The sequence below is a fragment of the Erpetoichthys calabaricus genome, chromosome 2 (assembly GCF_900747795.2).
Source record: "Erpetoichthys calabaricus chromosome 2, fErpCal1.3, whole genome shotgun sequence".
Classification (NCBI taxonomy): domain Eukaryota; kingdom Metazoa; phylum Chordata; class Cladistia; order Polypteriformes; family Polypteridae; genus Erpetoichthys; species Erpetoichthys calabaricus.
The window spans coordinates 108,125,502-108,151,040 of NC_041395.2; the positions used below are offsets into that span (position 1 = coordinate 108,125,502).

General features: G+C 43.4%; 1 protein-coding gene across 1 annotated transcript in view; it reads left to right on the top strand.

Moving 5' to 3' along the window:
• Positions 1–3,489: 3,489 nt before the first annotated feature.
• The window catches only part of f2 (coagulation factor II (thrombin)), a 34,834-nt gene continuing 12,784 nt past the window's right edge, over positions 3,490–25,539 (top strand). Inside the window, exons 1-9 of the mRNA XM_028794307.2 lie at positions 3,490–3,520; positions 3,725–3,785; positions 4,113–4,278; positions 22,040–22,064; positions 22,312–22,389; positions 23,033–23,138; positions 23,262–23,401; positions 23,571–23,867; positions 24,020–24,133. Of these exons, the coding sequence (XP_028650140.2) occupies positions 3,490–3,520; positions 3,725–3,785; positions 4,113–4,278; positions 22,040–22,064; positions 22,312–22,389; positions 23,033–23,138; positions 23,262–23,401; positions 23,571–23,867; positions 24,020–24,133 (1,018 nt within the window). The remainder of the gene's footprint in view (positions 3,521–3,724; positions 3,786–4,112; positions 4,279–22,039; positions 22,065–22,311; positions 22,390–23,032; positions 23,139–23,261; positions 23,402–23,570; positions 23,868–24,019; positions 24,134–25,539) is intronic.

The window sequence follows — 25,539 nt, forward strand, 5'->3', positions numbered from 1 at the left end:
GTCACCTTGAGTCTGTTTAATGTGCTAAACAGGCATAAGTATAGAAAAAACAACAAATCTGCATCAGCTCCTAAACTTTGGACTGCAAAACACTGATGTGTATGAAAAACAAGCCAAGCTGGGCTCACCCCCTCACATCCACTACAACTCTGTGGGCAAGCTTCTCTGACCTATGTGTCACCGTTCAGGAAATATTTGGACTCTGCTGTCCATTTCCAGATGAAGGAAAAGTTTAAAATGAACTGTCCTGTCCAGAGATAGGTCACTAAAAAAGTTAAAAGAAAAGAAATCCAGAAAGTAACCTAAGTGACCTGTGAAGGAAGTAACTGGAAGAGGCCCAGATGAGGATGATGTAGCATGTACAGCTGACCAATAGGTCAACCAGTGTTTGCTCACAAATATTTAAACAGCTTTGAGAAACTAAATCAACAAAACAGCATGGAGGAGGGCAAGGGTGGGTTGTGCAAGTGTGCACTTTAGTGGTCAGAAAACACAGCTGTAGTCTCCTACCAGATTAATGGACTCTTACTAAAATGCGGCAAGGAAGATGGGTTGTTGTACATTGGATTGGGCTTCAGGTGTATGCACTGGATAGCAATTGGACATCTCACCACTTTGTGATTTAGCCATTGGACTTTAAAGCACAAGGCTGGATGTTCAATACCAACTCCTGACTAAGTATTGGACCCTACTTAACAAGTCAGTGCACCAGTTGGAACAATATGGAACATATAAAAGGCAAAGCCCTCAGTGACTCATCACTAATTCTCCCACTTTCCATAAACTGTAGGTGGGAAGCTGAAATTTTGCATGCTAATTCCTTGCACTGTACTTACAAAAGTTAGGTATGTTTAATGTCCTATTGCAACACCCAAGGGGGGGAAACGGGTGTACCCCCTAAACTGTATATATAGATAGGGGAAAGCCGTCCTCATTATTTCTGTGACTTCCAATATACGTAGGAAGCCCAAATTTCCTATGCTGATTCTTTACACTGTACTTACAAACTTTAAATATGTTTCATTTTGTGCCGTGCCCAATAACTAACTTTCGAAAATAACGTCTTCTTTTTGGTGGTTCTCACTATTATGCCGTAAGGAACTTTCAGAACTGACCTCTCCTTTTGGCGGTTTCATTCCTTATTTCTGTTAACAGATGATTTATTTCACAGCAGAGATGCACAAGGGCCGCCCCCGGTCCCCCTTCCTTTTTCCGCACGGCTGCTGTCCGCGCACTTACAACATGGTTGGCTCCCTGCCTATATACATTAACGACATCCCGCGATCATGTGCCTCCTCAATCGCTTCCTTACTTTCCTCAGCTGTTTGTCGTGCTCACTGCTCCCTTCTTCTTTACTCCACCGCTTCAAGCCTGTTATTGTTGGCCTTGCTTCATGTCTTCCTGCTGGTGACTCCTGCCTTTTCGTTATAATCATCAAATTCACTCTCAATATTAAAATAAGCCCTACGACAATTATATTGACAATCATGTTACGTTTGTTTTTAAAATGTTTCCTTTTCTTTTTCATAACTTCTTTAACACACTACTTCTCCACTGCGAAGCACGGGTATTTTTGCTAGTATATCTATATTTATCATGTGAATTAGGACAATGGTCACTGTAGATAGGCTCCCCATAAAATAAAATTTGCTTGTTACATGTTTCTAAGTAATCATGACTATTGTTATTGCTAACAGGCATACATTTCATCTACTACTCCAAATCATGTTGTCTTCTGATAGGAGCTATAATAATAGCAAATTCTCTCATATGGAGAAGCAGAGTGAGACTACACTGTCCCCTTAACCTGTTCAGACAAAATCCATTGACATTATCCCATAAAATGTATTATTTCTTTAAAATTTTTCAGAATGCCTTTATCAAGGCCATTTGAGTATCTTTGATTTTATAATTGAATGGATCACATCTATTTCATTCTTTGAACAGCTTCTTATGTCCGCATTCCTGATCAGTCCTACTCCAGTCTCTTCTGAAATAGATTTTGTTCTTGTCACAGTTGTTCAGATTTTTCCAACTGGATTAAACCAATTTTAGACTCCTTGTTAACTTGACTTATCTGTTCTGTCATTTTGGCTAGTGTAGCAACTAGGGTACTAGAGTTGAAGCTTTAAGGTATCTGGTTCAATTCTCACTACAGACTCATTGTGAAAAGACACTATATAAAATAAAATCTGGTAAACCTTGCCCACTACATCTTATTTTGTATTCTGAATGTCTCCTTCAATTTTCTAAGTTCTCTGACTGGGTTTATTCCTATTGTTAAATGTTGTTGAAAATGGACCTGCTTCACCTTTTCAAGCCTTATGTTAGCTTTTTAAACTTGGTTAATCTGCTCCAGTACCCACTTTGATGAGAGGTACTGTACAACAAACAGTCTATGGTGGTTTGGGCATGTGGAGTGAAAGGTGGAAAATAACTGGATAAACAGGTGCATGACACCCAGAGAGATGCCAAGAGAATGTGGCTGGGTGTGGTGGTGGTGGTGGGTGACATGAACAGAATGTGTTTCACTCCAAAGGATGATCAGGATCATGGAGAGTAGAGGAAAAATATTAGAGGGGCAACAATATAACAAGAATTTTCCAGAAAATTGCAATTAAACAGAGTGTTAATGATGAGAAAGTTACATTATGTGAATTCCCTCTTTTCTCTAAATTGAAATACAATACATGTGGTAGTTATGTTGTCTGAATCAATTTCCTTCTGCTCCAGATTGATCAAATCTCTTTATCTAAGTTAGCTTATTTCAGTTCTGCAGTACTGGATCTGAATCAGACTCACTTCAAGTACTTAAAGTAGACTGAACTCCATATATTTCACTTTGTTCTCTGACCCACTACACATTATGTTTCCTGAACTGGGTTGATTCTGGTCCAGGTTGTTCTAAGTCTCTGGACAAGAGTATTCCATCTTAGTTGCTTGAATTGGGAACTATTAAGATTTCACTCTTGTTTGATACTTGAGTGTTCAGTATGCAAGATCACCGTTGTCTTACTTGGTTGTTATTAATGAATAGAGTCAAAACAGTAGCTGTCTATTGAAACCGACACTCTTGGCCTGACTAAATGTTACACTCCCTTCATAGATTGTACCTTTACCATGTGGACAATCCTGTAGAAACAAAGGCAGTAAAATCACTGTTGACTCCATGTTGATTCTATAGTCAAAAGTACTAAGGTAAGATGATAGAAAAACTCAGAAATGTCCTTCAAGAGACTTGCACTCTCAGAAGTGAAATCAAGCAAAATCATCTGGACTTGTTGCCATTGGTTCGGAAATTAACCAAATTCATTCTTTTTTTGTTTTTTCTGTTTTATGAACCAGATTATCCATACATCTTTTTGAGTCTTCCTTGGTCCATTACAATACTGTAGAAAGCCTGAGCTTCTAGGAACATAGGCGGAAAAGGCATATATCATCCAAAATGGGATGCAAGGTCTACTGACAGGCACACTAACATGCAAAACCATGATTACCCAAACATGCATGTGTATGGAAGGTGAGAGGAAACACATTAACATATGAGATGAACATATAATCTGCACTCAGGACTGTGACCAGGTCAGGTCCTCCTCTCCCCCCCACCCCCCATTCTCTCTCTTTTAGTTTGCTGGTTCAATATTAACCAGGAGGCTTGGGCTTTTCTGTCCCTGGACCTCTGATCAGATTAGCTCCTTTCCATGGACACCATGAGGGGACTGAGCACTGTCCCTGCTTTTCTGTGTTCTTGCATCTACTTACTTTCCCTGCAGACAGCTCCAATGGTAGGAAATATTTTACTTATTTTATCCCTTTTTAAACTGTAAAGCTTTGTATTTCACAGCTCGTAGAGCTACCAAGCTTTACAGGGGAGTTAGCTTACTACTAATAATGGGAAAATTTCAAAACTTGCATACTTTCGGTATAATTAAAATGTGATTATCTAGGATAAAGAGGATGAGACCTAGCACTGACAGAAAATAGAAAGCTCAATTTTATAAGCATATTTGGCCAGATCATTTATTAATAAGGGTGTAAAGAGATACAAGCCTGATCCACACTCCATCCACAAGATATCACAATGTGAAATGACTGGTCATGTTTTTTCTCAGTGTTTGTTGGAAAGAAGGATGCCTTGTCCATTTTAACAAGAAGGCGAACGTGCAAATCAGTTTGCCGGAGGAGCTGAAAAAGGGGGAACCTAGAGCGAGAGTGTGTAGAGGAGATCTGCCAACTTTGAAGAGACAAGGGAAGTGTTTTGAAGACAGCACAAAAACAGTGAGTAAAGCCAGTGGAGTGGAGTGGGTTATGCAAGTAATCGTGTACAGTAAAAGATTACATAGCTAGATCAATGGTATAGAACAGGGGTGGGCAATGTCAGTCCTGGAGAGCCGTAGTGCCTACATGTTTTTCATTCCAACCCATCTGCTTAATTAGAAACCAATCCTTGCCAGTCTCAGACCTGATTTAGTTTTATGGCTTGTTAGTCTGCAATGTAAGGTTCTTATATTGTAGATTTTTTTTTCCTTTCCAAAGATATCATCCAAGTGATTTGAAGCCTAAAAAGGATAATTTTCAGTCTGTTACATTTTCTTATTAAGTGTTTTATTAAATCAAACCAGTGCATAGTGAACACACATAGATGTAAATGGAAACAAACTAGATGGGGAACCTGCTGGCTGCCTTTGTCATTTACATCTTACTCGTAATAAGGAGCCATTCAAACAGTGAATGCAGCTGTTTAAGATTAAAATAAGCCCAATTAAGGGTGGGGAACCTTAACAAGTGAGACCAGTAAAATGAAGCATCAAAAATGCCACTTAAGCAATAAGTACTTCATCAGCAATAATTGACCTTCTCATTAAGAAACTGGGTTGGAGCAAAAACCTGCAGCCACTGTGCCTCCTGGAGGACTGACGTTGCCCACCCCTGGTATAGAATGTACACACTACTAAAATAAGTTTCAAAGACTGGACAATTGGGACTTAGGTTTCAGAGTTCAGGAGAACAACTTGAGTGAGGAGTTTTGATTGTGACAGCTGAACAATCTTAAGAAGATTAGCAAGGAATGACTTTAATCAAAAATGCATACATTCATACGGTTATTTGGACCTTAAGGGGCAGAGGCAAAGGTGTCACACATAGTCTGCTTGACTTCCTGCTAATCTAAGACAAGCAATACAATGTCAGAACTCAGAGCTACTTATTACAAATATGAAACAGACCCGAAATGTTAAGTGTATGAACTGTCATTGATTAAAGGTATCATGGTGGTTTAGGATTGTTGCTTTAATAGCTGGGCTTTATTCCCAGTCAATATGGATTTGTGATGTTCTCCCTTTACTCAATGCAGCTGGCATGAGGCTTTTGTTAACAAAAGCCAAAGATCATCCATCCATTATCCAACCCGCTATAATCCTAACTACAGGGTCACGGGGGTCTGCTGGAGCCAATCCCAGCCAACACAGGGCGCCAAGGCAGGACACAAACTCTGGGTGGGGCACCAGCCCCACCGCAGAAAAGACAAACAACAACATAAAAAGAAGTAGTGTCCAGTAAATAGCTTTAAATAATATATTAGTCAAAAGCAACACAAAGGGGGTTTTAATGCACTACTCGGGAAATAAATAGTACTTTCCCGGAAGACAGCTGACAGCATATGCCTTTATTTCTCCACTACACCACTTTAATGGAAGGGAAAAATCTTTCCTTTTTCACTCTTATCATCAAAACATGTAAAGTTGTAACACGTCCTGTACAAATTTCATGCCTCATTGTAAGATTCTTTCAGATTAATTTCTGGACTTTGCCCAGGGCCACATAAACTTTTGTATTTATAAACAGTTACAGTCCTGGCTTTGTGTTCCTTTGGATCATTTTCTGACTGGAAAAAAAAATATTTAATCGACTAATTTTGTTATCCTTTTGTGATCTGCTTGGACCTGACACCTTCCAGTTTACCTTCAGTCCAGTCCCTACTGCCAAGATGCATTGGTATGCTCTTCCTCGATCTTGCATATTCACTCTATACATTATCCACAAGATCAGGTGATATCTGACAGATTATGAAGCACAACTCCTGGTCCAGGATGGTATGGTCATCAAGCCGCTTCACATAATTTAAAAATACAACGGCATGTCTGGTGTTCAACTAGCTGAGTTGGGGCCTTATCACTCCACTCTTCAGATCACTAGTTTTTGCTTCCTGTTGTGGCATATACTATATTAAGTTCAAATGATTGACACTTGCCTACAGAGTAGTGAATGGATAAGCACCTATATATACAGAGACACTTCTGAGTCCTATTGGCCTTCTTGGCCACTCAGGTTTGCTGTTAAATGGTGTCTGGTGATGCCACCCCTGCAAAGTAATGAAGTCTCAGCTTCATACTTTTTTCATGTGTAGCTCCTGGCTGGTGGAACGAGGTACCAACCCTCTATTCAGAATTCTGACTCCCTTAAATGTGTTTAAAAAACAATTGAAGAACTGTTTGATGAATATCTGCCTAGTTTTGATATTAGCTATTAGGTTTTGTAACCTAGGAATCGTTAACTAGCTTGCATTTTGTTCTGAGCTCTTCGTCTGAGATGATCAATTTTGTAACCTTACCTTGTAACACTTGTTTTCCAAACAGTCCACCAGGACTGATGTTTACTCAATTATGTTGACCTCTTTTAGATTAAAGGATCCGCTAAGCAAATAAATATAAATGTAAATGCCACCCAATCGTATTTAACTTCAAACTAGGGAGAACAAGCTTGTCTTTTACCACATTCAGATGTTTTAGTAAAAGAATCACTCATAAAACAAGCCACTCCTGACATATAAACGTTGCTTCGTGTTTGGGACATTTTGAATTTACAGGTCTGATTTACTGTAGTTATCAGTGTGACATCAATAACAAGATTGCTGGTTTCCCACTTACTCAGTGGCCACACATATTGGGAAACCATGGTTTATGGCAATTTGAACTGTTATAATTCACACTTGTAACATGTCATATTTTGCTTCAGTTTTTTCTCTAATTTATTTAATAATTGGTTCTTGGGCAAAGTCAGTCTTTTGTTCAGTCTGTATCATTTTTCTTCAGTAGATTCATAATTTCTGACTGGTAAAAGCAAAAGCAATGATTATGTGATGGCTGTGATCTGATGTACCAGTCTATCCATCCATTTTCTGTAAGTGCTTTTTTGCATTCCTTGGTTTGGAGCAGCTTGAGCCCATCCTAGCAGCACTGGGCTCAAGACAGACAATACCCTAGGAAGTCATGCCAATCCATCTGCTCTCAACACTTTTTCATCTCTTTTTGATTTAAAAGTCACCATTAACATCACTTTCAGAAAGCACTTACACATACTGTGGTTGACTTTAAATTAATCCCCCAGATCTCAACATGAGTCAACATGAATAAACACCTTTGGCAAAATGAGACAAAGCCTTACTTTAGAGATAAAAGCAAACATGATTACAATTTTTTTAGTTATTATTATATATTTGTGCAATGGTTCATGCCACTGTGTAAGATGCTATTAAAGACAATTACACATGTACACAAAATGATGACCCCACTTTATCCAATAAATAAGTCCACAAGGACATTGAGCTTATTTAGCCTGATAATTTTTATATGTAGTGCTGGCATGTTCTCTCTTGTGTCCGTAGTGTTTCTCAGAGTACTTCAGTTATTTTTCAATTCTTAAACACTTACAAAATAATTTGGCTGCTGACACTAGATTAGCCTTATGTGTGTGCCCAGGATGGACCTGGCATTTCCATCCAGAGCTGGTTAATGCCTTGCAGAAAAAAGTCTACTGGGATTTAATTGATTTAGAAATTGTGTTAAATTACCATCTAATCTATTCATGATTACCTTGCTGGGCTGGTAAACAGAATGTCACAATGCAGTCTGCTCCTTTTACCAAAATGCAACAAAAGGATCAAAGAGGAGTCTTAAGGTAAATTATATGCTATGTTACCATAGACTATGGGGCAAGACCATCAGATTCAGTTACACTTGTAAGTATTAACTGTGAGTATGTTGTCTGAAGTTCCCTGTGACCTTTCCCTGCCAAAAATAATCCCTTCACTTCTTTTTCTTTTATTTGCACGCTGTCTCAAGAAGCCCAGATGAGCACATTAGTGTTTAGCTACCTTAGACAATAATGAATGATAATCAGTGAATTATTGTCACTGGTCACTGTCCTGTATGAAATTGCATATTCTTTATTTTGCTTTATGAGATTTCTTCAGGTACTCTAGTGTTAATTTCCAGAGACCAAAATCTGCCTGTCAGGTTAAGTTTCAGCTGGTAAGAGTGCGATTGGTTTTTTGTCCACTGCTCTATTTCCCCTTTGCTCTGTACTGGATTTAAACAAGTCAGATAATCAACTTGCTTAATAAGATTATGAGAATAACTTTGATCTCTGATGTTTCATTTTAAACAGATGCACACTAATGTTGCCTTACTGTACATAAGTCTGCTGATCAAACTATAAACCGCCATGTAAAATTAAAGTACATGCATAAATACCGTTTATACATACTGTGGAGGATTGCCGGCTTCCCAGTCCCGGCCCTCACCCCCAGGCCCGCTAGGAGGAGCCCTCCGGACAGCATATTCGTGCCCCAAGTTCCAGCAGGGCCCTCATGGACTTTGGTAGTGTTGTGACATAGCCCTGCTGGATACCTTGGGGGCCGCCAGGAGTCGCTGTAGGGGGGCTAGTGGGCTCTTGTATGCCCTATAACCCGGGAGTGCGTCAGCATCACGTGTCCGGAAGAAACGACGTGCTCCCCGGGGTGAAGAAAAGGACTGTTTTGCCCTGACCCGGAAGGAAAAAAGGACTTGTGGGTTTGGCCAGGAACCATTTTCCGGGTCAGGGTGTATAAAAGGACTCTGGGAAGCCCAGTACACTGAGCTGAGCTGGGAGGTAGGGTGGCGAAGTGTCTGGGCGAGGAGGTATTGGTATTGTAAGAGTTTATTGAGTATATGAGTAGTGTGGTGTGTGGAGTGCTTTGTGCACAGTATAATAAAATAAATAATAGTTATTATACTTTCACCTGGTCATCAGAGTGGTACCTGAGGGTTCAAGAGGTGGACAAAAGCCTTATCTGCTACACTGGCGTAGTCGGCAGGAGACTCTGGCCGTCCGTTGGCAGAGAATCTGCAATACAAATAACTTTTGTGGTGGCAGAGAACCCAGGGAAGGTCCCTCTAGTAACCGCGGAGGTGAAAACTCCACCCGCGACCAAGAGCGCTTGCAGCTGTGAGCCGTCCTCTACAGCAGACATCCATGGGGAAGAAATCTGGGAAGAAGGCTGGAATTGCCCAGAAGGACTTCTGTCCCAGATCCAGTGGAGACGCTGTGGACTTACCTGACGGGCAGTGAGGAAGATCGGGAGCAGCTCAACGCAGAGCACAACACCGAGCGGGACGGACAGCCGGAACGTTGCAGGATTGCAACTCACGAAGATTATTACAGGGAGTTGGAGCGAGACCGCATACGTTCCGAGGTTAAGTGCTGGAGAAGTACGCGACCGCCGGGAGCTTGTTTTTCTCTGTTTGCAGAGGCTTTGTCTGCACGAAGCGGACAAAGAGCATGCCCCGCCTCACACCTAGACAAGATGGGCCGCGAAGGAAAGAAAGCAAGCCAGTCTAGGCATCCGCAGGAAGGAAGCCCATTGGCAGACAATGTCCACGTGACCCACGCGCGACGGCGACCAGGAAGAAGGTCAGTTTGGAGCCGTCGGTGAGGTAAATAATTCCCCAACGCGTCTGCGCTCCCTGAAGGGGAAGGGGGCGGCGAGCGAAGCAGCGCCAACTTTTTATAAAGGTAAAGAGGGGCGGGATGTGACTGAAGGATCTGCCGTTAAAGTAAAAAAGGCAGACCTCAGTCGGCTTGTTGCAGCCACCCGTCCCTCAGAAGACTCCAAGTCCCAGGAGACCTTGTGAAGCCCAGCAGAGCACGTGCCAGGAGTGGACGTGCTCATTGGTTCCCGGTCGGCAGGTGACCAAAATAAGGAAATGTACGTACCTCCAGCCGAATTAACTGAATATATGGTGCGCGATCTCGAAGAGGTACTCAAGCCCGTAATAAGTTTCTTTCAGGGGATTGCGGACTTGAGGAAACGTCTGGAGGAGCTGGGGAGCTACAGTCAAAGCCGCCGTTGATAAGACTGGAAGAATACCTTCGGCGCTTAGGCCATGAAGCCCCGGCCTCGATTAATGCGGCGGTGCAGGTAGGTGCTCTCTGTACCGTATATCATAAGGGGACGCAGTGTGAATCGGCACCCGCGTTTAATAAGTAGCGGCTGCCAAAGCACTGTGAACCCGACACTGGAGTTGTGGCACCATGACAGATTGGCCGCGGGGAGGAAGCGATCGTTCGGAGGCATGTGTGGTGACATGGCCTGCCGGAGCGAGTCGCCACTCCAGACCCCGACCGATAAATTAAGGGAGTTGTCGATCATTACTGGAGGGGCGGGGGAAGTGCTGATCTCCCCGGTACAGCTGAATAGTGCTGTTAACCGGAGCGATACGGTACTAATGACGCCGCCTCTGACTTTATATAAGACAACGGGTGTGCAAACAGCAAAGAGGCTCTCTCTTTTCCATAGAGAGCCTCACGCTGTGCACCAGCCCCAGAAAAAAGCAGGAGATTCCCAAACAGAGACGTGGGTCTCCTGACATGTTAAAGAAACGTGCTGAGAGCAGCAAAGCGGCCGTAATTCCTCCTTGGGGAGGAAAGGGAGGAGCTAACCCTGACTGAATTCCCGAGGTGTTTTAGGTCCCGAGAAGAGAGGCAACCAGGAGGACGCGGCGGTGTTACAACTGCCGTCAACCGGGCCACCTATGGCGAAGTTGTCCCCGGAGGACAGGGGAGCGGTGGGATAGCAGATACACCGTTCCCCCATGGTTCGCTGGGGGATCTCGACATCGTCGCCAAGGTCCGGATGACGCGTCCTCTTGGAGGAGAACGTCCCTTGCGGGGATCAACGCTCCACCCCAGTTGGCTTCGCTGAGAGGGGGGAACTGTGGAGGATTGCCGGCTTCCCAGTCCGGCCCTCACCCCCAGGCCGCTAGGAGGAGCCCTCCGGACAGCATATTCGTGCCCCAAGTTCCAGCAGGGCCTCATGGACTTTGTAGTGTTGTGACATAGCCCTGCTGGATACCTTGGGGGGCCGCCAGGAGTCGCTGTAGGGGGGCTAGTGGGCTCTTGTATGCCCTATAACCCGGGAGTGCGTCAGCATCACGTGTCCGGAAGAAACGACATGCTCCCGGGGTGAAGAAAAGGACTGTTTGCCCTGACCCGGAAGGAAAACGGACTTGTGGGTTTGGCCAGGAACCATTTCCGGGTCAGGGTGTATAAAAGGACTCTGGGAAGCCCAGTACACTGAGCTGAGCTGGGAGGTAGGGGTGGCGAAGTGTCTGGGCGAGGAGGTATTGGTATTGTAAGAGTTTATTGAGTATATGAGTAGTGTGGTGTGTGGAGTGCTTTGTGCACAGTATAATAAATAAATAATAGTTATTATACTTTCACCTGGTCATCAGAGTGGTACCTGAGGGTTCAAGAGGTGGACAAAAGCCTTATCTGCTACAATACATAAATGCATACTTAGACATACTAATCCAATTGAGGGTGATGGGACTGGAGCCTTTCCCTGCAGCACTGAAACATGAAAACAACTCTGAATAAGGGACCAAACCGTCACAGTGTCCACGCACTCATATAATCCACACTCGAACTAACACAAGGACAATTTAGAGTAGTCAATTAACCTATTAAAAAATGTGAAAGAGGAAAATCAAAGTACCAAAAAAGAAAAAGCCATTCAAACACAAGGAGAATATACACAGATTGATCTGCATCTTTTCTAGGTTCCCAAGATCAAGCAGCTACTGATTTAGCAAGGTAGGATCCAGCATTAAACAAACAAATCACAAAAGAAAAGCCACAGTCCAATAAAATTAATTTAAAATTAATTAATGGATTTAATAACATTTGTGCAAATGCAAAAAAACAAAAAAAAAAGGAAAAAGGAAGAAGTTATTACAAACACACAAGCTCAGGCTCCTTCCCCCTTCAGAGAGGTGACATTTCCACGTTCCAAGAGCCAGCTTCTGTAGCCGAGGATCGGACCGCCAAGGTCCCTGCCTTCGGCCCACCACCCAACTCACACTGCACCCGACCTCCTTGGCCCCTCCTATAGGTGGTGAGCCTGTGGGAAGGGGGACCCACATTGCCTCTTCGGGCTGTGCCTGGCCGAGCCCCATGGGTGCAAGCCTGGCCACCAGGCGCTCGCCATCGAGCCCCACCTCCAGGCCTGGCTCCAGAGGGGGGCCCCGGTGACCCACGTCCGGGCAAGGGAAAACGTCGTCCAAAGTTTTTATTCATCATAGGAAGTGGTTTTGAACCGCACTTTGTCTCATCCCTCACCTAGGACCAGTTTGCCTTGGGTGGCCCTACCAGGGGCATAAAGCCCCGGACAACAGAGCTCCTAAGATCACTGGGACACGCAAACCCCTCCACCACGATAAGGTGGCGGTTCGAGGACGGGAAGGAGCCTGAGCTTGTGTGCGAGGATGAGAGGTTCGGCTAGATATAGTCGGGCTCACCTCGATGCACAGCTTGGACTCTGGAACCAATCTCCTTGAGAGGGGCTGGACTCTGTACCACTCTGGAGTTGCCCCCCGGTGAGAGGCGCCGAGAGGGTGTGGGCATACTTATTGCCCCCCGACTTGGAGCCTGTACATTGGGGTTTACCCCGGTGGACAAGAGGGTAGTCTCCCTCCGCCTTCGGGTGGGGGGACGGGTCCTAACTGTTGTTTGTGCGTATGCACCGAACAGCAGTTCGGAGTACCCACCCTTTTTGGAGTCCCTGGAGGGAGTGCTAGAGGGCATACCTTCTGGGGACTCCCTCGTTCTGCTGGGAGACTTCAATGCTCACGTGGGCAATGACAGTGAGATCTGGAAGGGGCGTGATTGGGAGGAATGGCCCCCCCGATCTGAACTCGAGTGGTGTTTTGTTATTGGACTTCTGTGCTCGTCACGGATTGTCCATAACAAACACCATGTTCAAACATAGGGGTGTTCATACAGTATGTGCACTTAGCACCAGGACACCCTAGGCCTCAGTTCGATGATTGACTTTGTGGTTGTGTCGTCGGACTTGCGGCCACATGTCTTGGACACTCGGGTGAAGAGAGGGGCGGAGTTGTCAACTGATCACCACCTGGTGGTTAGTTGGCTTCAATGGTGGGGGAGGATGCCGGTCAGGCCTGGTAGGCCCAAACGTGTTGTGAGGGTCTGCTGGGAACGTCTGGCAGGGCCCCCTGTCAGAAGTAGCTTCAACTCCCACCTCCGGCAGAACTTTGACCATGTCCCGAGGGAGGTGGGGACATTGAGTCCGAATGGGCCATGTTCCGTGCCTCTATTGTCGAGGCGGGCTGACCGGAGCTGTGGCCGTAAGGTGGTCGGTGCCTGTCGTACCGGTCCCTTTTGTCCTGTGGGGACTCTGGAGGCAGCTGATAGGTACCGGCAGGCCAAGCGGAATGAGGCTTCGGTGGTTGCTGAGGCTAAAACTCGGGCATGGGAGGAGTTTGGGGAGGCCATGGAGAATGACTTTCGGACGGCTTCGAGGAGATTCTGGTCCACCGTCCGGCCGTCTCAGGAAGGGGGAAGCAGTGCAGTGTCAACACTGTGTATGGTGGGGATGGTGCGTTGCTGACCTCGACTCTGGACGTTGTGGGTCGGTGGGGGGGAGTACTTCAAAGACCTCCTCAATCCCACTAACATGCCTTCCAATGAGGAAGCAGAGCCTGGGGACTTGGAGGTGGGCTCCCCCATCTCTGGGACTGAGGTCACTGAGGTGGTCAAAAAACTCCTTGGTGGCAGGGCCCCGGGGGTGGATGAGATACGCCCGGAGTTCCTCAAGACTCTTGATGTTGTAGGGCTGTCTTGGTTGACACGTCTCTGCAACATCGCATGGACATCAGGGACAGTGCCCTCTGGATTGGCAGACCGGGTGGTGGTCCCCCTCTTTAAGAAAGGGGACTGGAGGGTGTGTTCCAACTACAGAGGGATCACACTCCTTAGCCTCCCTGGAAAAGTCTATTCGGGGGGTTCTGGAGAGGAGGGTCCGTCAGATAGTTGAACCTCAGATTCAGGAGGAACAGTGTGGTTTTCGTCCTGGTCGCGGAACAGTGGACCAGCTCTACGCCCTTAGCAGGGTCCGGGAGGGTGCATGGGAGTTAGCCCAACCAGTCTACATGTGTTTTGTGGACTTGGAAAAGGCGTTCGACTGTGTCCCTCAGGGAATCCTGTGGGGGCTGCTCCGGGAGTATGGGGGTACCGGACCCCTGATAAGGGCTGTTTGGTCCCTGTACAACCAGTGTCAGAGCTTGGTCCGCATTGCCGGCAGTAAGTCGAACCCATTTCCAGTGAGAGTTGGACTCCGCCAGGGCTGCACTTTGTCACCGATTCTGTTCATAACTTTTATGGACAGAATTTCTGGGCGCAGCCAGGGTGTTGAGGGGGTCCGGTTTGGTGGACTCAGGATTGGGTCACTGCTTTTTGCAGATGATGTTGTCCTGTTTGCTTCATCAGGCCGTGATCTTCAGCTCTCTCTGGATCGGTTCGCAGCTGAGTGTGAAGCGGCTGGGATGGGAATCAGCACCTCCAAATCCGAGACCATGGTCCTCAGCCGGAAAAGGGTGGAGTGCCCTCTCAGGGTTGGAGCGAGATCCGGCCTCAAGTGGAGGAGTTCAAGTATCTCGGGGTCCTTGTTCACGAGTGAGGGAAGAATGGAGCGTGAGATCGACAGGCGGATCGGTGCGGCGGTCCGCGTGATGGCGGGCTCTGCATCGGTCCGACGTGGTGAAAAAGGAGCTGAGCCGTAAGGCAAAGCTCTCAATTTACCAGTCGATCTATGTTCCTACCCTCACCCTATGGTCATGAGCTATGGGTAGTGACCGAAAGAACGAGATCGCGAATACAAGCGGCTGAAATGAGTTTTCTCCACAGGGTGTCTGGGCTCTCCCTTAAAGATAGGATGAGAAGCTCAGTCATCAGGGAGGGGCTCAGAGTAGAGCTGCTGCTCCTCCGCATCGAGAGGAGTCAGATGAGGTGGCTCGGGCATCTGATCAGGATGCCTCCTGGACGCCTCCCTGGTGACGGTGTTCCCGGGCATGTCCAACCGGGAGGAGGCCCCGGGGAAGACCCAGGGACACGCTGGAGGGACTATGTCTCCCGGCTGGCCTGGGAACGCCTCGGGATTCTCCCGGAAGAGCTAGAAGAAGTGGGCCGGGGAGAGGGAAGTCTGGGGTATCTCTGCTCAAGCTGCTGCCCCCCGCGACCCGACCTCGGATAAACGGAAGAGGATGGATTGGATGGGATGGATAGATGGATATTACAAACACAACATAAAAAGTATAAAAGGGGAAATGGTTTCTGCTCTATGCCATTACAGTCTTAGCTTTCTCATGTTAAGCTTCAGTTACGTTCTATGCATAAAGTTATGTTGTTTTCCTATACTGTATCAAATGAACTTACCATTATGAAGGTCAAGCTGAGAGGTGCAAGTTTATACTATACTACCTTATGTTTTGAAACTGTTTCTCTCCATGCCTTGACAACTGCAAAGCAGAACAAAGACTACACTAGTCTATACTAAGAATAACAACAAAAAAAAGAATATTCCATTTACATATTATCTAATGGGGTTAAAGCAGAACCTCTCATTATCTATTTAACTATGTGTTCTATATAGTAATATATAGCCAAACATTTTAAACATAACTTGGTAAATAATTTTAAAATGGCTCTTACTCAAACAATGATTGGACGTAGGCTTCAAACCAAGGATGTTGGATCCATGAGAAAGCAACAATAACTACGCCATTACCAAATTTGCTATGAAAGGTGCTTTTTAAATAAAAATGAATTGATCACTTCAGTATATTTTGGAATGATTATTTTTCTCTTAATGGCAAACTGCATCTTACACAGACTATTCCTTGCATGTGGTTAGTTACGATTGGATTAAGAACATTTTAAACGTACAAAGGTACAATAAAAACATTTTATTGCCATAATACTATAATAATACTTCTTGAGATCAACATGCTAAAACTGTCACACTACAGTGTCAAGAACTTACTTTTTACAGGCATTATGGTGTTGTGACCTTGGTGTGCATGTTGCCTGTAGTCCATTTGTTTATGTATAAACAAATGATTTAGACACATCCATGTCACCTGTGTTTAAGTTATCATGCCATACCCTTATAAATATGACTTACAAATTATTTTGTCTTTGCATATGATCACATTTACAGAAAGTCTGCATTTGTTTTTGTCTGTAAGATTCAAAGATTTTGTGGCATGGTATATGAATGAAAATGCTGCACATCCGTGGATTGTAAAGAATACTGAAAACCATGTGGACAAATGTTTCTTATACATGTTGTAGCCACAAAAATGGAAGTTGATGTGTTCTTCTTAACATTCTTAACTCTGGAAATGGAGTTAACCCCAAGCTTAGAGTCTAAAGTGCTGTTCAAAATCTTGAATTATGCATATCTTTCTGTGTATGGAATTTATCTTAAAATAAAATGGAAACTCAACAAGTTTCTTTGCACTTGATGAACAATAACATACTGTATATTTAACTGCCATGTCTGTTGTGCTATTCTTTAAGCAATAAAAGAAGAAGAACAATACTTAGTGCAGCTGCCTGACTGCTTTAGTAATATGGATATCTCTCCTGTTCCAGTCATTGATTGGAGTTTACTTATTCTGCCCCATTTCTTTCTATGCATTTTGGTTTCCACTCACATGCCAATAATATGCATATTAGGTTTGATGGCTTTGTAAATTGTCCTGGTATGTGTTAGTGTGCCCAGTGCTTGATTAGTATCCTATCCATAACTGATACCTCCCATCCTGCTGGGACAGGCACTAGAAAAGCAGATTCAGAGAATGATGGATGGGAATGTTCACCTTTAGAAACAGAATGGAGTTAGTGAAGGGGTTGCGGTCAGCAAGTATCTTCAAAGGAAAAATAAGTTAAAAGGTTATTTTCCACACTAAAAAAGAAAATGGTAAGAATTACGTTTTGGTGATGCACATTAGGGGTCTATGGTAGTGTGCGGATCTTAAGTAAAATCAGGGTGTCCCTGGGTGCAGTGGCAGGGCGTTCAGTGTGGAAGCAAGAGGATTACCTGTTAATAGACAAGATCTGTTCAGCTGTTCCACATCAGCACTCCTCACCCACAAGAGTATAAAAGGTACCCTGAGCACAGGGAAAAAAGGAGGAGATTTCAAGAGTTTTAAAGGAAAAGAAAAGGAAAGAGTCCGGACTGGGGCAGAGCCGGAGCTGCTCATTCGAGGCAAGTGATTGGGAAAGATGGTCTGGGTGGACTGAGTGGATGGTGCTTACTGGATAGAGATGCTCCTGTTGAGTGCCAGGGAGCAGGAGTGACCAGATGCTCCATGAAGTCCCACACAAATTCCAAGGGACGGCAGTGGTTGAAAGAAGCAGGACTTATGAGGTTCCCCCGAATATTGAGGGAAGTTGGACAAAGGTTTGACTGCACTTACCAGAGGACGTCTCTGCTGACTGAGATGACTGTTAACAGGTAACCAGAGGAGATGTTGGATTTGGAGGTTTATGAGTGGTTTTTATGGACAAATCCTGTGTTTTAACTTTGGAATTTTAACTATCTGCATTTATTTATTATTTGAGGATTGATTTTAACCTCCGCCAAAAGACAGTTTTTATTGGATTATAAATTTATTTATGAATGACTACTTTAATGTTGTTAGACACTTTATAAATAAAAATCACTGCGCACTTTTGAAAAAATATATTCCTGTCTCGTGTCTTCATTGACCAGACCATCCTCGGTCTATGATTATTGATGTCCCAGGTTCAAGGAGGAGTATACCAGCTGTGGGAAACCTGGGCATCACAAATGTTTCAGCTGCATCATACAGATACTGAATCAAGTATCTGTTAAGCATGTTCCATCCGTGGACACTACAAGCTGGACCTGCTCTATCAAAATATTAATGACTTTAAATATAAACCTGTGGTACAATCTGAGCATGTCTGACCCTTATCTTATCCAAGCCAAACGTTTTATGTGTGTTTTGGGGGGTTGTTTGGTTTTATTTTATTTTGGAGATTCTGTAAAATTTAAATTTCCACTTGTGGACAAATCAAGTATAACCTTTATCTGCAACTCACTTCCAGAGCAAGCCTGAAATAGCATCTAGGGCCAGGTATTAACCCCTAAACCACCTGTGCCACTATAATGTTTCCAGGATATCATCTGCATTATAGCTTTGATTCTCAGTATCCCCATTTAAAGGGTCTGATATCCTGGATTGCTCCTGTGCTATCTTAAAAGGTCAATTGAAAGAATGGATCTAATACTTTCTGCAGAGTCGAGTTGTCACTTTATACAGAGGAAATGTGCTAGTTTCTTGGAAGAATTCAGGGGGACAGTAAACCTCCCCAGCACTTAAGGACTATGTTATCTTATCTGCTTGACTAGGGGGCTCCGCCCCCCTGCTCGCTTCGCTCGCCAACCCCTGGCGTTGGGGCATGACAAAGAGTGAGATGTATGATTTAGATATAGTACAGTGTGCAGGTCTGGATGATGCGTATAGAAATAAAAAATAGAGTGTTTGGCATAGAGTAATGTTTTATTGGAATATTTCTTTGTATACAACATTAGTAGTAAAGATGGTGTCTTGTCCTTGAATGAGTTTTTCTTGGCATGGATCATTTATAATTTTAACTTTAACGTCAGATGAACGTCGAACACGTGAGAAGGCAACATAAAGTTGTCCATGTCCAAAAACGGGTTCAGAGAGGTAGATGCCAACCTTGTCCATGGTTTGTCCTTGTGATTTGTTGATGGTCATGGCAAATGCAGCTTTAATGGGGAACTGTCGGCGTTTCAATGTAAAAGGTAATTCTAGGTCAGAACTCGTAAGGTCAATTCTAGGAATGAGAACAGTATTGTTAGCATGTGATCCTGTAAGAACTGTTGCTTGAATAACATTGTGTGTCATGGTGTTGACGACTAACCTTGTGCCATTGCATAAACCCTGTTTAGTGTTAAGGTTTCTTAATAGCATGATTATTGTTCCGTTTTTAAGGGTAAGGTTGTGTTGTGGTAATCCGGCCGGGTTAGTCTTGGATCTTGTTCTTTGTCCTTTATCAAGACTAAAGCAATTGTAGTTGCCGCTATACCTTCTGCATTTGCTTTTGTATTGGCCTCCTTTTCAACTTCATGTAGCATTTTTATAGACTTAGCTAATGGGTGATTGTTTATGACATGAGAGACGTTTCTCATTATAAGCTCTGTGCATTGTTTGTTTTCAGGAAGGTTCATTCGTTGATAGATTGCCTCATCTGGATCTAGGATGTAGATTTGTGCATATTTGCGTTGTTGATTTGTTTCAGGGTGCACTGTTCCAATGCGATGCAATATTTGTCCACATATGCGAAAGCAGTATGGGCCATTGCCTTTTGGTGGCCTGATATGTACTCCGGTAGATGCAAAAGCAAATGAACTATTGTAGGATCTAATGCAGTTCATAAAGTTTTTACTTTCAGGCACATCGTTAGTTAGAAGCTTCTGTAGATATTCAGGATATGAATGTAAAGGAGTCAGTCTAATCTGCCCCTTTTGACAACAACGTGTAAATTTATTATTTGTATTGCCAGTTGTTTCTTCTGGGAAGTTAAGTGAATGACAATGATTGCAAATGACATTCATTAATCCCAATGAATTTTCCTCAATAGTGGATTCATTATTGAAGGCGTTTTCAGCCATTTGGCTTAAGCGTTTAACATGTGTCTGGCGTTGATGTCCGCGACGGGCATGTTTTGCTTTTGGCGTTTGAGTGCCGCGTTGTTGCATGTCCAGTATTTGGGAAGCGCTATTTTTTTTCATTTAATTTATTCGCCTCCGCTTTGCGCAAAGTCCGTTTCAGTCTACGTCGTGCATTGTTTGTATCGAGCCTTGTCCGTTTTTGTATGTTGGTCATTTGAGCTTTCTCCTTTTGGAGTCTTGCTTTCTTTTTTTTCTGGCAGTTCATTTACGCTTTGTACACGTCTGCGTTCATTTATTTTTTCTCTTCGCTCCCTTTTTTGTATGTCTGAGACGCGAGCTCTTTCGTTTTGAAATCGTGCTTGTTTTGATGCAGCACTTTGAGACACGCGCTGTATGCGTCTACGTTCATTGTGTCTGTCCATTTGGGCTCATCTCTGTAACGGGGTTACTTGTGCTTTGCGTTTTTTGATCCGAGACATTTTTTCTCCCGGAGTTTCAGAAGCGCGTTTTATGCTCCGCCGTCTATTTTGTTGTTTCTTTCGTGTTCGTGTGTTTGTTCCTGTTATCCTTTCCAAATCGTTTTGTACCCGTGACCGTGTATTCATGACTTGTTTTTTTCTCAGCATGCGAAATATGGATAAGTAATAAGGAGGATCGCACTCACTGTTCAATATGTTTCCTTTTCTGCAGTTGAACGGTTAATAGTGCTTTATTGTAAGGAGATCCACCTATGCTGACACCTATGCTGCCTAGTGTGAAGGTGTTGACGTTCACTTTAGAATATGTGGCTTTGGGTGTCACTTCTTATGGATGTGTGTGGGGGGTGCGGGGGTGAGGATTGTTGTTGCGCGAGGCGTCTTCTTTCTTTTTGTGTTCCTGTGTCTTGTTGAATCCCCTCTTTGTGTGTGTCCCGTCCCTTGCTTGTAGGGTCTGTGGGGTGGTTTTGTGTTCTTTTTTTTTGTGTTCCATGGGCTTGTTGAATCCCCCTCTTGGTGTGTGTCCCGTCCGGTGCCTGGGGAGGGGGGGGGGGGGGGGGGGTTTGGTGCCTTGCTGTTGTGCGCGAGCCTCTTTTTTTTTTTTTTTTTTTGGGGTCTAGTTTCGTGTGCAATGTGTTTCGTGCTTTGCCTGCGTTTGACTACTTTTTTATGTGCCTTTTCCTTTTTTCGGTGCTCGTTGCGCCTCATTTCTTTGACTCCTTTTTTCTCTTTTTTCTGTGCTCACTCCTTTTTTCTGTGGTCTTGTCCGCCTCTCGCGGCCTCTTTTGTCCCCCTCTCGCGGCTCCTCAGCCGCCTCTCGCGGACTCTTTTTGCGCCTGCGCAGTACGTCTTTTTGCGGCTACGGCCCATGGCCGGATGTCCCTGCGTCCATCCGGTTTAGCATTCTCGGTTCCTCTCGCGGACTCTTTTTGCGCCTGCGCAGTACGTCTTTTTGCGGCTATGGCCCATGGCCGGATGTCCCTGCGTCTATCCGGTTTAGCATTCTCGGTTAGTAATATGGATAAGATGTAAGGTGACAATGTATACCCTCCTGCAAACCCTAAATCACAGGCTTCTACTGAATGATGTACTGAGGCTCTGACTACACAACCTCTAGCAGGAACTCACTCATACTAACTACTTGGAACTTACATGTCTTTCTCCTTGTCTGATTTGTTATTTCTGCTGAATGTTTTTTGGGATCTGACCGATTAAACTAATACATATTTGAGATATGTTCTGAATATCAGAGTACCCAAATAAAAACAGGAGAATGTGCAAACTCCATACAGAGATTAACTAAATTCAGGGTATGAACACAAGATGCTAAATGAATAAGTCAACAGTGCTAGCTGCTGTTTATTGCAGTTATCACCGTTTAAAACCACTTACTACCAGCAACGTGGCTAGTTTTTCACAGTCTTATATTTATATATTTGGCTGACGCCTTTATTCAAGGTGACTTACAACATTTTTGATACAATTGGTTATATTTCTTTTGGTTTTCCAATTGAGAGTACAGGCAGGTCAGGTGACTTGCTTTTGGTAACACAGTGTCAGCTGCAGGATTTCAACCCACAACCTCAGGGTTTGAAGTTCAAAGCCTTAACCACTGCGCCACACTGCCTCAATATGTCTGCTCATGTGCCCTTCAGATGCCTTCTGGACTGTAGTTCTCTACTTTTAACCAGATTTTCATGTTATTTCTCTTTTTCAGAACCAGTACTGGCAGACCTACCTAGGTAAGCTCATAGATTTTATTGCATTCTTTTATAGCCCAGCTACCCCTCTCCGACTCCCAGTTTAAAGATGTAACAGCTCCTCTGGGATGTAATGTATCTAAAAATTGAGTGTCTTATTGTTAGTGATTGTTGTCTTTTACTGTACTGTACCTGAAACTCACCAAACTGCTTCCTACCCTGCAGTTTCATACTTGAGTGCGTGGGAGTTAAGCACATTAATCAATAGTTATTATACTTTGACTTTTAGAGTGTAAAGGTGACAAAGGAAACAAAAATGTAAGGATAAAAGAGGATGTCAATAAACTGCGTGAATGCCTGAATAGAGGTAAGTCCTGCCATTTTTCTTTACCAGTATATTCTAATTGAATGCTATGGTCTTCACAGAACTGATTGCAGCTTAAGCAACCTTGATGACTCTTGATCAGTCTCTTTGCTGGTATACAATTTGTTCTACAAATAAACATTAGAACAGCCTAGACTAGAACAGGCCATTCAGCCTATTATCTTGCTTGATTTTAGTGCTGAGGATGTGAATCTCCTTATGCCATTTTTTTACTTTTTCTATCACCTGTATCAAAACACACAAAAACAAAGTCAGTGTTGGGGACCATCCTCGTTTAGTAAAGTTGAATGGTTAGCGATATGGTCTTTACCGACTTGAGTCCAGAACAGAACTGATCAATATAAGAATGGCAGACGCATATATAATGGAACAACAGGAAATGATGTAACAAACAGGTGGCATTCTGGGATCAAAGTGACATCATAAGCCGGAAGTGATCGTTATTGGGGTGATTCTTCAGTTGTTCTGCGGGGTTAGAGTACAGCACCAACCCCCAGTCTGATGAGGAAATAGAATTATTTGAGCCCATAAACTGTCTTCTGTTCGCACGTGTGTGACAGACCTCTTAATGTTTTTGACTTATATAATTTGTGGAATCACTGAATTTCACTGCCTTTATTTCTAGACGAGTGTGCACGTGGAAATGGTACAAACTATGAAGGAAAAGTATCAATTACAAAGTCTGGCAGAGACTGTCAGTACTGGTCAAGCAATTTTCCACATCGCCACAGGTAAGAAGCTCCAGTAGAAGTCCAATTGCAAATGTATTTCCATAATCTCTGTAATCCACACAGTACTATAGCTTCTCACTTTTTTGCCTTGGAACTGGAACTAATTACTTTTTATTGCTTCAGGGAGAATAACAGAAGTGACCTGAATCCTGGCTACCTGCTAGAAAACCAGTGCAGGAACCCAGACAACTCAGCAGATGGACCTTGGTGCTTTACGCGAGACCCACTTGTTCGGCGTGAGACATGCAATGTACCTGTATGTGGTAAGCAGCCTTTCAGAACTAGGCTCCTATACAATGGCGCAAGGTTTCCTGGGAGTTCTATTGAATGTGTGTAGGTTGTCTCTGCTGGTATGTCTTTTCTTGTGCACTTACTTGTAACATGTCTATGCTAAGCATATTCAAATAACTTGAATGTGTTTGTGTGTCTTAGGCAAGGTCTACAACCCAACTATTCCTGTCCTCCACAATTCTACTTACAACACCAAGGATTGTTTGACTGATCTGGGAATTCATTACGAAGACAACCTGTCAGTGTCAATAAGTGGCCTGACATGTCTCAAGTGGAACTCATCCAAGGCCTTGGAATTAAGCAAAACTAAGGAATTCTCCTCATTTGTAAAACTTAAAGAAAACTACTGTCGCAACCCAGACCTGGACGAAGAAGGGCCTTGGTGTTTTGTGGACCATCCCAACAAGACCTTTGAGTACTGCAAGTTAGATTTCTGTGGTAAGTCACAAAGACGAGAAGCTAACTCTGTTGGCTGTGTGTTAAAACTCAGCCAGCCCAGTCTTGTGAAGACATCTGACAATAATCAGATTCTGGGCGATCCCTGTTCTTCCAAAACTGTCCGTGTTTCTGTTCTGTTCTTTGATGTGCAGATACCCCTCTTGATGAGTATATCGTAGACAATGTAAACCAGTCTGGCCGTACTGTAATTCAAGGACCCAAGAAAACTCACTTTAACCCCAGAAGCTTTGGGAATGGAGAAGCAGGTAGGATATTTGAAGTCTTGTTAATGCTATATGCAACCACAGGTTTGTCAGATGATAGAAGAAAAATACCACTTAAGGGGCTGAAAGCTAAAATATGCAGTAAAACAAGAGTTAACAGGTGGTTATTATTAGAACTGTGACAAAAAGGGAAAACTTTTATATTAAACAAATAAATCATAAATTTAAAAAGCACCCCTTTTTGGTGCTTTACAAGATCAGAGATATAGTACCATTGCTTATATGTTTTTTGTTTCTTTTATTCAAGTGGAGCACTGACACATTGACATGGTCAGTATTACACAGTAAGTAAGAACTAGCGGAAATGGCATTATAAAGTCCAATGCCTGAGCTGCTAGACTACCAAACCCGCCAAATGCTGCGAATCATGTTAATAAATGCTTTGAAGCAGTGGTTCTCAAGTTTAGTGCAATGAGCTCCCTGTGAGCGCAGGTTTTCAGTCCAACCAGTTTCTGCTTTTAATTGGACTCAGACTTTAATTAGGCAAGTTGGAATTTTACAGTTTGTGTATATATTTTTTGTATCAACCCAGAAATTACAAACTGGATATGCTAAATGTGTACAGAATGAAGCAAGAATGCGTATGTGTGTTAAATGGGTAAGGATGAATTCTTTCAGGTTTTTAATACTGTTTTTTGTTCTGGTTATTTTAAGCTATTAACTAATCATGCACACAGGTATGTAACAGTGAAATAGCTGCCCATTAATATTTCGTGTTTGCACTGGTGTCTGCTCTGCTCATTGGTAATTGTCAGCAGTTAAATAGATTTAAAACAGCATATTCCAATGAAAAAGTGAAAACGGCAAAACTGATAGATATAAAGAATACAATAATTCTTATGAGTGTAAATCTCACACCACTGCACTTTTCTGAATGCAAAATAAAAGAAGGGGAAGAACATAGCTATTTTATGTAATAGTATGAGGACCACAGAGAAAAAAAAATTAGGGACTTCCATACTAATTAAATAATGAGATCAATTAAAGATAAAATGACTCATTATTATAACACTGGTTGGAACAAAAACCTGTAGCCACAGTGGCCTCCAGGGCTGAGCATTAAAACATCTGCCTTAAAGCACTAAAAAAACTACTATCAATAATTATATAAAGTCAGGCAAATACAAAAATAAGTTACAGGTACTTAGCATATACCAAAATATTAGTGATGTGAAAAAGAGGAAAACAGAAAGTCCAGAATAATGCAAATCCATTACAGAAACAAAGCACTATTTGTAATAATACAGACAAAATGGTCTGGACAAAATTGACAGTGGCCAGATTTGTATGGTTTTAGTTACTAGATATGCTTGAATGATGGGTTGCTCAGTCTAGCTGACTAATGGGAAAAAGCTGAAGGGTAAAGACGGAACTTAAATTTAGAGCTG